The 14,654-nt window shown below is 40.2% G+C and overlaps 1 protein-coding gene across 1 annotated transcript in view; it reads left to right on the top strand.

Annotated features, from left to right (window-relative positions):
* Nucleotides 1-14,654, top strand: part of LOC119657667 (nuclear pore complex protein Nup160 homolog) — a 41,112-nt gene that overhangs the window by 19,189 nt on the left and 7,269 nt on the right. Inside the window, exons 5-11 of the mRNA XM_038064692.1 lie at nucleotides 2,153-2,337; nucleotides 2,403-2,809; nucleotides 2,863-3,399; nucleotides 3,462-3,597; nucleotides 3,649-3,754; nucleotides 3,812-3,997; nucleotides 4,050-4,265. Coding sequence (XP_037920620.1) covers nucleotides 2,153-2,337; nucleotides 2,403-2,809; nucleotides 2,863-3,399; nucleotides 3,462-3,597; nucleotides 3,649-3,754; nucleotides 3,812-3,997; nucleotides 4,050-4,265 — 1,773 coding nt within the window. The remainder of the gene's footprint in view (nucleotides 1-2,152; nucleotides 2,338-2,402; nucleotides 2,810-2,862; nucleotides 3,400-3,461; nucleotides 3,598-3,648; nucleotides 3,755-3,811; nucleotides 3,998-4,049; nucleotides 4,266-14,654) is intronic.

The raw sequence follows: 14,654 nt of genomic DNA, 5'->3' as shown, positions 1-14,654 counted from the left end.
TTACAATTTTTTGTCTGAGATTGCGTTCTATTCCCTCTATTTTAGAGTTCAACCCCAAATCTTATTATTCCATTTGGGTGAGATTCCTCCAAAACAAACCAGTTCCCGTTTAGCCCATTCATAAGCCTGCTCCCTAGGTTTATGTGTCCTCTTGCCTCGTTCTAGTCACTTAAGTTGGTATGTTTTTTAAATTATATACCCCCAACCCTAAAGATGTTAAAGATAAATTCGAGATGATATTCACCTTTCCGATTATTGTCACCGCTTCCCCAGATCTCATTCTGTGCATTGACATCGCAGCTGAGGACAAGTATCCTTTCTTTTCGAAGTTTTTTATTAGTCTAACGACTTATTCAGGTTGGATTCGGGTGTTTTTCCCTGGGAAGTAGCTTGATCTTCCGACTGCTTGTCGAATCCTCCTGTTGGTCTCTAATGGAATTTAGACAGCTACAGATCTTGGGTCAGAAACTCTGAACGACATATATTTTAATTTGGATTTAAGAATGATGCAAGTTTTTGGTTTTTCACAAGGGACGTTTCAAATTAGACCACTAATCTGCCCTCGATACACCCAGGTTCTTGAGATACCACTATTTTCATCTGATCTTTGAAAACTGCCCCTACAATTACTACTGTTTTTGCATGGTGAAGGTTTACCTATGTTAATGTTGACATGGCACTCGGTTGTGACTCATTTCTGAATATGCAGTTGATGCGGCACACTGATCGTGAGGAGCTAACCCTTTCCCTTATTTGTTGTGTCCTCGATATCAGTTGACGCACCGTGCGTGCGTTTCGCTACTCATTTTCGTTTGAGAACCTGGAAAGGAGAATTTCTAGTATTTCCTTTCAGGTTTTGTGTGTGCCGTTCCCCTTTCGTTTTTCGATGTCCGCGCTCCTTCCCTAGCCGCTGTCTTATCTTTTAACCCAATATCGTCTGAAACCCAGAGTATCCACACCATTTTGAACGAGGCACATATTCATTCTGTTAAGGCAGGTTTAGAATTCACCTGATTGGATCCAAGTGTCTCGATAGTCGCTTGGCTGTCGGTTACAATGGCTATGTTTTATCTATGAAGTATATGTCTGCCTGGATATTAGTGTCTGCCCATTGATTTAAAGTGCGTTTTTCGTGGATCAATGACCCCGGCACCCGTTCCCTCTGGTGTAAGGGATCCGTCAGTGTTACAGGTAATCAGTTGCTAGTTTAAGCCATAGGTCACTGCCACGCTGTCTCAGTTTGCCCTGTTGCTACAACGTGTTTCAAACTTATAATCGAAACGAAAACTGATGGGCTTCATCATCTGCTTTCCAGTATATGTTTTTAACACGTGTCTTCCGAATTAGAAGTTTCATCTTGACCATCCTGCCGGGTAAGAGTATTGAAATGGATGTAGGGGATTATGACCTCCTTCACCGTTTTGAGTATAACCGATGGCAGGCAAGTCTGAAAGTCTGAAAGTTTTGGAATGAAAATTATCCTTTTTACCCGCTTTCGGAATGAAGTTCACTTTTGCTCGCTTTCATGTTTTTATTATATATTCCAAGGCTAAGCTGCCCCCTACCACCGTTAAGAGAAATTCTGAAACGGTTTCTAGACTTTTCTAAAGTAGTACTGGGAAAATGTCATCTGCTCCGGGTGGTTTCATTACTCGTAGCTCACAGCTTCCCACTTTTCATCTTACTCTAGCGTCCAAGCATACCTTTTTTGCTAGTTTCAAATTTTCCTTTTTTCAATTCTGCCTGCTGTTGGGGTTTCAGACTGTTTTCCGCCGTGTAGGAGGATCTTGGAAAATGAGTTCTGAGAACCAAATGTACCTTGTGGACTGTCCTCTTTATTCTCGGTAAATCTCCTTTTTTCTAGACAGACTGAAGATATTGCCCTGATTTGGCAATAACTTTGGAAAGTCTAGATGTTTCTGTGGTTTGTTAATTCTGGCTACGTCCCTTCTCCACCAGAATACATCTCTTGATTAGGGGGTAGAAGTAAACATGTTTGGTAATACTTTCATCGAGGTTGAAGTACAATGTGTCGTTTTGAAAATTAGTTTTTAAAGACAACTGAATTGGCTGCTTCATATAATATGTATTATAATAATGAATTTGATGACAAAGTAAAGATTTTCTAGTAACACTGATAATTTTTGTTTAGCGGTAAGTCGAACTCTGCAGATAGCCAGCATGCCACATCAGTAGTGTTTAACACTGTTGGCGAACAAGTGTTTCTACTAGCACTGTATCGAGACGATCATATTCGTATGTGGTCTACAAATTCGTTACAATGCGTATTTACATTGAATTGTGTTCGCGACGGTTCGGAGGTTCGGCCACAAGGACGTAAGTTTTAAAAGGGATTTTGTTGGTTATGAAATCGGAAAAACTAATTTTTCCCACATCTACAGCCCAAACTAACATTTTGCGTAAAATTGATGACAATAGCGTATGTGCTTTTCTATCTCATTCGAACGGATCTGAATTTGTAAACGTGCGAGTTGGCTGGGACGGCGGTTCTAATTACACGTTGACACGAACGAAAATAATCCCAGCGCCACAAAGTGATTTAGCAGATTTCGAGGTATCAAAAAGTCGCATCTGGGCGCTTTGGTGTAATGCCCAGGGAGAATTTAGTATCTCGAGCTTCTCTTTACTCCCAAGTTCTGCAATAAATTGGGTGTCAGCAGCTATGGAACCCCCGCCGGATAGGTACAGTGTTTCTGTGGAACAAGGAATGGATCCTCGGCAAGCCTTTTGCTCGTATATATTTCATCCTGGGAAGTTCCAGAAAAGTGTCATTGCTAAAGCTTTGATTGTAAGTTGGAAAGGTTTTGATTTAGATAGAATTTAATTTTATGGATTTTCCAGATGTTCAAACGATCGAATGTGTTGTTTGATGTGAATCTTCCGTTGACCGTATTGAAGGATCGTGTTTGCCAAGCAGTGGAATCTGAAATCCAAAATGAAGTGATTGATTACGAAATTAGCGATGATGAATATATTGACATAGCAACAAGATATTGGGAAAGATTTTATTCATGCTGTGAACAATACCATTTAAAATCTTGCCAACCAATCGGATTAGTGCTGTTGGAGGCAATGGATGCGATTTGTGTTGTGAAGAAAAACGCATTTTCTTTGCTTCGACCTTGTGAAATTCTAGAACATTTAATGTTAGCTGGCGAGAATGTGGAGGTGGAGAACATAGTTCCGCTGTATTTTAAGGGAAATGAGTCTACTGGTGAGGACATGGTACAACTTGTCACTATCTTAGAAATGCTGGAACATTGGCTGAGCGACGAAAACAAAGCTGATTTCGATAAGAGATTGTATCACTTGGAGATGCCGAATGACGTGATTTCAAAATTAGTCTCGAGTATTCTATCGTCTGAACAGAATGAAGTTGTAGGTAGCAGTAATTTGAATTGTAAGATCCAATTAACAGCTTTTATTTCGAAAATTGATAGGTTCTTCCGAATAATTTCTTGGTTACTATCCGACAAAATATGCAGTCGATTAATGATATCCGAGCAGCAATGGCATTGCTTTTAGAGCAGTTGAGAATGGATCATGGAAATCCAGAAGCCATGAGGACGCATTCAAGTAAAACTGCATTACGGAGGAAAAGCCAATAACTAATTTTTTTATCTGCAGATTTATCTAAAACGTCGCACTTCTACTTAGCTTTGGGGAACTTATTAGGTAGCTTCACTGGTGTCTCGTTGGTTTCGGAATCAGTGAGGCAAGTTGCATTGATAAGGTATTTGAAGAGGATTACCCAAAATAGAACGATTCTACTAATGTTCTTTTTTTGCAGATACTCGCTTTGCCGTAATTTGTTGATATTGCAACAGATTATTATCGACACGTTTGCTGTTCAATGCGATGTTCTAGAAACCATACGCTCACAGTTCATGCCGGAAACGGTGGCTTTCGTACAATCTTATTACGTCATGGTTTGGATTTGTGAGACACCGATAAATCTAAACAGTATGACAACGATGTAAGTTGTATGTTTGGTTTGGAATCCATTTTTATTGACTGACATATTTTAGTGAAAATAGTATCCAACGACTGAATCTACTGCAGCTGGCTGATGCGCGACCACAATTAATTGCACAGGTTCAATCATCTACCCTACTTCGAATATTTTTGGGATCGAAAGGTTTGAATACAGCTTTGGTTCTATTCTCTGGAACGTATCAAGAATTGAGCAGTATGCAATGGCAGTTCACTCTTTTGCCCATTGTGACCATCGTCAATCAGCTTATGTAAGTAACATTCTTCTTTTATATTTTTATATAAATCCAAATGAATTATATAATCCGTATAACCCCTAATTTTACTTCATAAGCTAACCTTACACGATCAGTATTTCATCAATCTAGCGTCTGTCGTATTTTTATGGCAATGATGAATGATGAAAATTTAATTTTTTATATAAAATCTAACCATTTGACTGGACTGACGATAATTTGGGTGTAATGCAATTGTAATTGTGTTATTAATGGAAATATAACTGCCGGAAGGTTTACATCTTTAAATGCATGCATCAAAATTGTCTTTTGTCGTCTTGTTTATACTGAGCACGTTAGTCTTTTAGTATTTCCTCAGTCCATTTTTGATGGATTGACTTATGGCAGAGTGATGAAATATTGATCGTGTAAGATCAGCCATAAGATTCATATTCAAATATTGCCGGTGTTCATTATTTTTTGTTGTCAATGAGTGCGGAACGGCCGGTTATTTTGTTGTTGTGCCGTTTAATGTTTGAAAAATTTGCAAATGGGAGCTAGGTACTTTGTCTTGAGAGTTTTTCGGATCTCACTTCTTTGGTGGTAACAGCAGATATGTTGGGCAATTTCATTTACGCGTCATCATTGCCAATTTCTGGCAATGTGCTTCAACCGCCTTCCGATTTTTCGAGAAGCTAGTATTCTAACTCCACTGTTCTACCCAACAAATTCTAACCCACTCGTCAGCCATCCAGGGATGATGGGTTCCATTCCGTAGCAAAATCTGAAATGGAGCTATGGTTCTTCCTTAGTGTGTTGCCTATCCACTACCATTTCCATCTTTTCAATAGGTGGCCCATATCGAGAGAACATTGGCGAACATTTCAGTATGATGTTGAGATAATTGCATTTCTAGATTTTAGGCAAAAGAGTGAAGGTGGATTTATTGTTAATATGTCGCGCGAAATCAGGTTCGGTGACGCCACCGTCGCATCGTCGAAACATAGTTCGAGGAGTTTTTTACTATCTGGTTTAATAACTAAGTTATTTTGCCTCAATTACAACAAACAATAGGAAGAAATTAGTAGAAACCGAAGGAAATTTCAGCTGCGCTACGTTTCTTGGCTTCTGGAATATGTTCTTGTGGACTCTTCAAGCAATGGAGCAAGGCCTGAAACAGTTTGAGTTCGTGGAAGACCACAAACTTCATTCTAAAGAGTCTCGCTATGAACTAAAAAAGTGAAGGAGCCTGTAGTGAATTAAAATTTGCTGCAGATATGGCTGTAAAATGTTCAATTAGTCTTCAGCAGTCATCACTAAACCCTCATCATACATACATTGATTTGGATTTGTCGGAATTATTGATGTGTGTTCTTAATGGTCTGCATAAAGACTGTTTTCCCAGCCTATACTCACTGAATTTGGTGAAAAATGCTCAATTGCCATAACAAATTGTTGCAGATAAGATTTCCGCTTGCGTAAGTTTGCCAGAACTTTTGCAGCTAACAGCGCAGAGTATAGTGGGAATTGCAAGTTTGGATGAACGCGAAGAGTTAAAATTAACTTGTAAATGGGGAGTATAGGTTCCAGGGCGGAACGTGAATTGGTACCCACGATGAAGCATAAAACCTGGGAAACGCCTGCTGAACCAACACTATCTCCATCCAAACCCTATCTCCATCTCCACGTGGTGACCGCTGGGAGCTCTTTCGTAACGAAAAGCTGCAGACGGAGTAGGATGAAGACGAGTCTCCCGCGTCTAAAAACGGGACAAATTGTACTAACTGGTCCTCCAGGTTGGGGGACAACCCTACACAGAAACCAAGATGAAGCGGCTGAGCAGCTAGCCGATACCCTGTCCCAATATAGAGCTGATGTAACAGCGTTACAGGAGATGAGTTGGACAGGGACCGGTTTCCTGGAGAAGAGTTGCTACACCATATATTATAGTGGCCATCCAGTAAACCATGTGCTCGGAGTAGGTTTCTTAGCCAGCCAAAAAATGAAACCTGCTGTTATCGGCTTTGAAAATATAAGCAAACGGCTATGCACTCTGCGCTTACAAGACAAATTTCAAAATATAGGCCTGATTAACGTTCACGCCCCTAAAGAGGAGACTGCATAGTCGGACAAGGATACCTTCTACGAGGCAGTAGAACGAATCCTCGAAACCTGTCCCAGATATAATATCAAAATCATACTTGGGGATTTTAACAGCCAAGTAGGGAAGGAGCCCGTATTCAGGCGATATGTTGGCTACCGTAGCTTACACCAAAGTACAAATGATAACGGACTGCGGATAATTCAATTAGCAGTATGACACGAAATGGTTGTTGGAAGTATCTGTTTTGTGTGGAAAGCGGTCCACAAACATACATGGGCCTCTCCAGACGGGACCACTTTCAACCAAATTGACCGCGTGTTGATCGAACGCCGCCACCTTTCAGCCTTGATGAATGTCAGAACATATAGGGGGGCCAATATAGACTTGGATCACTATCTAGTTGGCATGGTATTCCGACCTCGAATAACAACACCACCCAGAATCCCCTCTAACAATCAGGTGAGAGTTAACACTGAAGCTTTCCACAACACAGCCCTCCGCAACACCTATAAGAGGGAAATGGATGCCGCAATAACCGCAGTCAACAGAGAACCTGGAGATGAAGCATCAACAAATGATCTTTATAATCATCTGAAGAACGTTATCATAAATACGGCCACAAATATACTTGGCCCCAGCCGCAAAAAGAGTCGGAGCGGCTGGTTTGACGATGAATGTAAGCTAGCAACGGAACGGAAGAATGCTGCATTCTCGAAGAACGCGGGCACGCGCGGAGACTTATCACGAACTCCGGCGAGCGGAGAAGCGACTTCACAGATGGAAAAAGGAAGCCTGGGAGAACCAACAAGTCTGTGAACTCGAATAGTACAGGGAGCAATCGCACCAGGCGCGGCAGTTTTACCAACAAGTCAGCAGGATGAAGCCTTATACACCTCGATGTTCATCCCGCCGTGACATAGAGGGAAATCGGATTTCCGACAGAATGGATATCTTGGAGCGATCGGTTGAGTACTTTGATGAACTACTGAACAATCAGAACATCGGCGAGTTGGAGGTCCCGCCAACTGAAGACGACCGACAAATACTGCCATCACCGAGTATAAAAGTAACAGTCCGTGCAATTCATCGGCTTAAAAATCATAAGACCCCAGGAGCCGATGGAATTACAGCTGAATTGGTTAAATATAGAGGCGATCAATTACATCAAGTGGTTCATCAATTTGTGCTCAAGGTGTGGGAAAGCGAATCAAAGTCTGACGACTGGCAAAGAGGCATTATCTGTCTCATACATAAAAATGGAGATATCACACAGTGCAGCAATTATAGAGGTATCACGTTGCTGAGTACCATCTATAAGATATTCTCCGCTATCTTGCTAGGCCAGATAGCCCCATACCCCCCGAACATCATTGGCTCATACCAAAGAGGCTTCACTCCAGGCAAATCAGCAATAGATCAGATTTTCCCTCTGCGGCAAGCGATGGAAAAACTGTTGGAATATGGACACCAGTTGCACCATCTATTCATCGACTTTAAAGCCGCCTATGATAGCATAGCCAGGGTAAAACTGTACACGGCCATGAGAGAATTCGGTATCCCAACGAAATTGATAAGACTGACTAGCCTGACCCTGACCAATGTGCGAGGCCAGATAAAAGCAGCAGGATCCTTAAGAGTGATCCTGCTTCCATTTGACATCAACAACGATCTAAGACAAGGGGATGCCCTATCATGCGTCCTGTTTAACCTGGCCCTGGAGAAAGTGATCCGTGGTGCTGAGGTAAATGCAAGAGATACGATCCTCTTCAAATCCACCCAACTACTGGCCTATGCTGACGATATTGACATTATGGGAAGAACCACCCGAGACGTATAAACTGCCTTCATCAAGATCGAGCAGGCGGCGATTGGGGCGAGATCTTGGGCTGCAGATCAATGAAGGCAAGACAAAGTATATGGTGGCAACGTCAGCACCAAAAACCAACCAACAACATCAAACCGCACTAGTCAAATGGGAACAATAAAGATAGGAGACTACAACTTTGAGACCGTTGATAATTTCTCCTACCTAAGTTCGAAAATCAACCGATAACAGCTACGATGATGAAATCCGCGCACGGTTGTTGTCAGCCAACAGAGTCCATTTCAGCTTACAAAAACTGATCCGCTCGAAACATCTCACCATAGGGTCAAAGCTCTTACTGTCTAAGACAATGATCTTGCCAGTTCTCACGTATTCCTCGGAAACCTGGGTTCTTATCAACAAAAATTGCGAACTCTTGGCCGCGCTCGAGAGAAGAATCTTCCGAAGAATTTTTTGCCCCCTACATGAGGCTACGATTCCGTAGCCTACATAACGACGAAATCTATGAGCGATACCATGGCCGTCCAGTTGTGGATAAAATCCGGCTCAATAGGTTACGGTGGGCGGGTCATTTAATCCGTATCGATGAGGATGATCCAGCCCGGAAAGTGTATAAGGACAATATTTATGGTAGTAGTATGCCTGGGATGGAGCGATAGCGTAGGTCAGGACGCCAGACAGCTTTTAGGGATATCGAATTGGTGGACCTCGGCGCAAATCCGGGATGTCTGGAGTTCTTTATTAAGGCAGGCCTAGACCGGATACCGGTTGTTGCGTCGTTGATGATGATGAAATGCGGATTCAATAGCTTGGCACTGCCATAGCCAATGCATACGAATATTCAATAAAAGATGCATCAAGTACCGATGAATATTTGTTTCTTATAGCTATGGTACCACTAAAATTGGAAGATATAAAAACAGCAAAAGTAGTACGAGTCAATCTACGTCCATCGTCTACCTTTTACTGCAGACTTGTAAAATTCATATTCCAAAAAGAAAGTGCGAAACTATTACGGATTGAGGAAATGAAGATGTTAGGGCAAATCGATTATTTCACACTAGTAAAGGCCGAAGAATAAGCACGAATGTAGATCTAATTAGAGCATTATTGTTAACTTCTGAACCGCCCATATCGGTAAGACGGCGAATTTTACAAATAGAAAATCCAAACTTGAAAACGAGGTGTTGCGAGTATTTACAAGTACCTGAAGAAATTTCAAATATCCTTGACCACAATCGATTAAATAGCCTTGTGTTAACAGATGGAATTTCTGAAAATGAAGCTACCACTGACGAGTTTATTTTGGTTTATGAAAAGTTTGTAGGTGTAAGATGTTTTCTATATTTATATTTTTGCTTAAAATTTAAATCTAAAATAAATTTATCTTCATTTATAGCATTTCATAAATTTCAGTTTAACTTTTGAAATCACTCCGCTCTGCGAGCGAAAAGTTGGAAACCCTTCCCATCCTTGCTAATTAAGAATATTATATATTAATTTGCCCTAAACGATGCGTTTATTCTTAAAATTAGCAGGAAAACCAATGGTAAATAAATACAAACTGGTTCATTTCGAGTTTTGACCAGATTTTCCATACCTTCGATGCACTGTGCGTCGGGAGCAACAACGTTTTGTAGATATATTGTTCCACGCGTGCCTAGATCAATTAGACTCAGAATCTGTTTTGTCATCAGTATAGTGGGGAATTTGATGGATGACAACTTCCATTAAACTGCCAATTCAGTGTGGAGGACGTACCGTTCACGAGAAGAAAAATTATCGATGAAAAAATACATACAACCTTGGCGGATTCCAGTTTAGAGTTAAAGTTTCTCTGAGATTTCACTTCGATACAACATTTGATATTTTACAAGGTCATATGGCATCCTGATATTACTATTTCCGGAATACCGTTCCCGGGTAGAGCTTTTAAGATACATCATTGTTAAACAGTGTTGCCGGAAGTGATGAAATTATGGCATCGAAAAATATGATAAAGTAATATAGAGTAGTACTAATTAGTACCGTTATATGAACGTACTTAGGTTCAAGTAAAAAGAAAAGATTTCCATCTCTGCTGTTGCTGTATTTTGTGTCATGTTCATGTCTACTTTTGGTACACTGCGGAAAATTGTTTTAGAAGAAAGGAAATTGAAGAACGCACATCTAAACACCTACGAGATGATACAATGAATAGACGAAAACATTTATTCGCACGTAATACAAATCACACAAGGACAGCGAAGGAAATGAACACAACCGAGAAATAAAAGTATTGGCACAGCAAGGGAAATGAACAGATTACAGTATTACAAATGTAAGAATGATGTCTAGAACCTTGCCAAGGTTTTGAATCATCTCGGAGGAAATTTCGTTTCCCGTTTCTTACAATTCCTTCTGGATATAACTTTTTGAGGATTTATCAATCTGAATACTGAACATAAGGCAGATGTTCAACCAGGTTAATGGTTATCGATTAGGTGGCGTGTAGAGTCGACATGGAACGTTATACGATAACCATTCTCATGCCGAGAAGGAAATGTCGGGAAGGATGAATATCCAACTGAAAGCAAAACACATTAAAGTAAACTTCCTTTTAATATTCTAGTGAATAAATACCAATCTACTCACCCCGTAATATCGGAGCCCCAAGGTAACTGATTCCCGTCATCATGGTTGACGGTTGTAAATATGTCGCGAGTTTTAAACTCAGTTTTCGCTTACCTACCGACATACTACCCTATGTCAAACCCAATCAGATTCTACTTACTTTCGCTAAATCACAAAACTGGATACCAAAAATGTAAGATTTTTTTAGCATGCTCTTTCACAAAGGCACAGTTATTTTCGGATATGATAGGTTTTTTTCTAGCCAGGCGACTATGGAAGTTCGTCACTTATAATACTCTCCTAAGAGTGAATCTGTCTGTGTATACATGTCGCGACATTTTCTTTCAATGTGGTAGCGATTCTGAATGGACTTTTGTGTGAATTGCGACATCCCGTTGTTTTCGAACCTTGTTCCACTTTGTGTCCAACTTAGGGGTTATTTCATACCTCTTATGGTGTGTTGGGCTGCATTCACCGAAACTATATCGTTATTTTTACGATTTTACGCAAATTTATTATCTATTTCGAACGTATATGCCGGTATCGTCCCGTTTTGTTGATGATTGCAATATTTTCAATCTGACTTAATGGTCGTTGCTGGTGAAGCCCAATTAACCTTAGAGCAGATGATGGTAATCTTCGGCGCCGATGTTAGCACTTCTTTCGATAAGCACATTCGTAAGACAATTTCTAAATCTACTGCTTACGATGTGGTCGATATGGTTAGGCGCTCGTAGCCGGTCAATGGAAATCCGTCTGACCTTACGGTCGGTCCTGTGCTCATACAGTATACCGCCGATGATGAGGCGGTGAAAGTTGCAGAATTCTACAACATCTATACTGTATAGCTCATAGAAACCTTCCTTCGGTTGGTGCGTAGTGCTGCACAATTTAGATCCTATGAGTAGACGACTTCCAGACGATAGGTGCACGCCCTGCTGCAGCTGTCAACAACAGTCCTACACCGGATTCGCATCTGCTGTCACCAGACTGTTCAGAGTACAGAAGCACAGTGTTACAAAACGGAGAAGAGTACTCTCCAGAGTTCCATCACCCCAATTCTTTCAGGCGCAGAATGTCCATTTAAAATAAACTAAATAAATTTAATGTGTTCACTTTCAAAGACAATTTTCTTGAACCACACTTGTTTGGCTCATCAGACCTTAACATATACAGTGTTACCGTACTAGGGTACTCTAAATTTTTCATTTTGAACAATTTTCTAGTCGTTTCGTTACCACCGGGCAACCCATTGTAAAGGAAGAATTAGCCCAAAACCTTTCGGATCTAAAAGATTGGAGTGATTTCCTATCGAATTATTATATTATCATTATAATCAATTTCGAATTTTCGATGTTTACGCAGTATTACAAAAAATAGTAAGATTACATTCTAATAAGTAGATTTGTTCAACATAATTTGAATTTATAGATGGCATTCTAAGTATTTAGACGGATGTTTATCACAAACCGCCTTCTTACACTTATCGCAACACTTCCTTGTCTTTCTTCGTTTGCGAACAGGTTGTTTGCTGCAAATGAGGCACGACCCTACTACAAGTCTTCAGCCAGTGTTGTCTCGTAGTTGTTTGGCAGCAGTAACTTCCACTTTAATTGGTTTCCCCCCTTAATTTTCGATCGTTGGTTGTTTTCGTATAATCTCTTGAGTTGAAGCTTGATCTTCAATCATCAGCAGTGCTAGGCCTTCTTCGAGCTGCCGTAATAAAAGCTTCCGTTGGTTGTTGTTTTAGCAATATTTTTTTAAACATCGTAATAAACGATGCAAGCATCAACAAAGGCAATATTAAGGATGTTGAAAAAAACGAGCGATCATTTGCATGTTCGCCGTTTAGTAATAAACCTTAGGTACATTTGGTCCATGGTATTGACATATAAAATACAATCATTTGAATTTAAATCATCATTTAAAAAAAAAATAAATGAAATTATCATAAATCCTTTACACTAAGATTAGTATATCAAATATTTTTTGTTTTGTATGTTACCTCAAAAATTCATTCCTTGTCATCTCTATTGTTTTACATATAAAATGTGCGAATTAAAATATTGTCTGTCATTTTATATTTACGAAAAATCAAAACCATATTTATTTTTACAAAAACCTTTAAATAATATTTATAATACATGAACACATGAAAATGGCGATCAACATACAGAAGTATCCGAGCTACTATATGTTAAAAATAACTGCACGATATTTATATCTTCCTTGTTTAAGTAAGCGACATGTTCTAAACAAAACTGCCCCCGAAAGTATACATTCGTTCCAAAACTGTTTCAGAATGTATCCCAGATACCAAAGAATATAGAGACCATTCTTTTTACTTACCTTTTGAATTTAAGGAAGCTGGCCTGATCTAGCGGTCCATGCTTTAACAAAAGAATAGTCCGTTTTGTAACTGTTTTAAACAGAAGATGAATTTACCCATTTTTCAGTTTTTTGTGGAAGAGGAAAAATGAGATTAAACAACTATTTTAAGAATAATCATCTTAAATCTGGTTTATTTATGGAAAATAATTTATAATATGTATTGTTCTTTCAAAATATTCTTAAATATTAAAATTGTTATAAATATCATCATCATCAACGCCGTAACAACCGGTATCCGGTATAGGCCTGTCTTAATAAGGAACTCCAGACATCTCGCTTTTGCGCCGAGGTCCACCAATTTGATATCCCTAAAAGCTGTCTGGCGTCTTGACCTATGCCATCGCTCTATCTTAGGCAGGGTCTGTCTTATCTTCTTTTTCCACCATAGATATTGCACTTATAGACTTTCCGGGTGGGATCATCCTCATCTATACGGATTAAAGGACCCGCCCACCGTAACCTATTGAGCCGGATTTTATCCAACATGATATCGCTCATAGATTTCGTCGTTATGTAGGCTACGGAATCATCCATCCTTATGTAGGGGGCTAAAAATTCTTCGGAGGATTCTTCTCTCGAACACGGCCAAGAGTTCGCAATTGTTCTTGCTAAGAATCCAATTCTCCCAGGAATACATGAGCACTGGCAAGATCATTGTTTTGTATAGTAAGAGCGTTGATCCTATGGTGAGACGTTTCGAGCGGAACAGTTTTTGTAAGCTGAAATAGGCTCTGTTGGCTGCCAACAACCGTGCGCGGATTTCATCATCATGTTATCGGTTGTGATTTTCGACCCTAGATAGGAGAAATTATTATTATTCTCCTATCTTTATTTTTCTCGTTTGACCAGTGCGGTTTGGTGTTGTTGGTTGATTGGTTTTCGATGCTGATGTATATTCTGTCTTGCCTTCATTGATGTGCAGCCCAAGATCTCGCGCTAATCGCCGATCTGGATGAAGGCAGTTTATACGTTTCGGGTGGTTCTTCCAATGATGTCGATATCGTCAGCATAGGTAGTTGGGTGGACTTAAAAAGGACCTCTTGTATTTACCTCAGCATCACGGATCACTTTCTCGAGTGCCAGGTTAAAGAGGACGCATGATAGGGCATCCCCTTGTCGTAGACCGTTGTTGATGTCGAATGGTCTTGAGAGTGATCCTGCTGCTTTTATCTGACGTCGCACATTGGTCAGGGTCAGCCTAGTCAGTCTTATCAATTTCGTGGGGATATCGAATCCTCTCATTGCCGTGTACAGTTTTACCCTGCCTATGCTATCATAGGCGGCTTTAAATTCGATAAATAGATGGTGCAACTGGTGTCCATATTCCAACAGTTTTTCCATCGCTTGCCGCAGAGAGAAAATCTGATCTGTTGGTGATTTGCCTGGAGTGAAGCCTCTTTGGTATGGGCCAATGATGCTCTGAGCGTATGTGGTTATCCGGCGTAGCAAGATAGCGGAGAATATCTTATAGATGGTACTCAGCCACGTGATA

The sequence above is a fragment of the Hermetia illucens genome, chromosome 5 (assembly GCF_905115235.1).
Source record: "Hermetia illucens chromosome 5, iHerIll2.2.curated.20191125, whole genome shotgun sequence".
Classification (NCBI taxonomy): Eukaryota; Metazoa; Arthropoda; class Insecta; order Diptera; family Stratiomyidae; genus Hermetia; species Hermetia illucens.
This window is presented reverse-complemented; position numbering and strand designations above follow the sequence as displayed.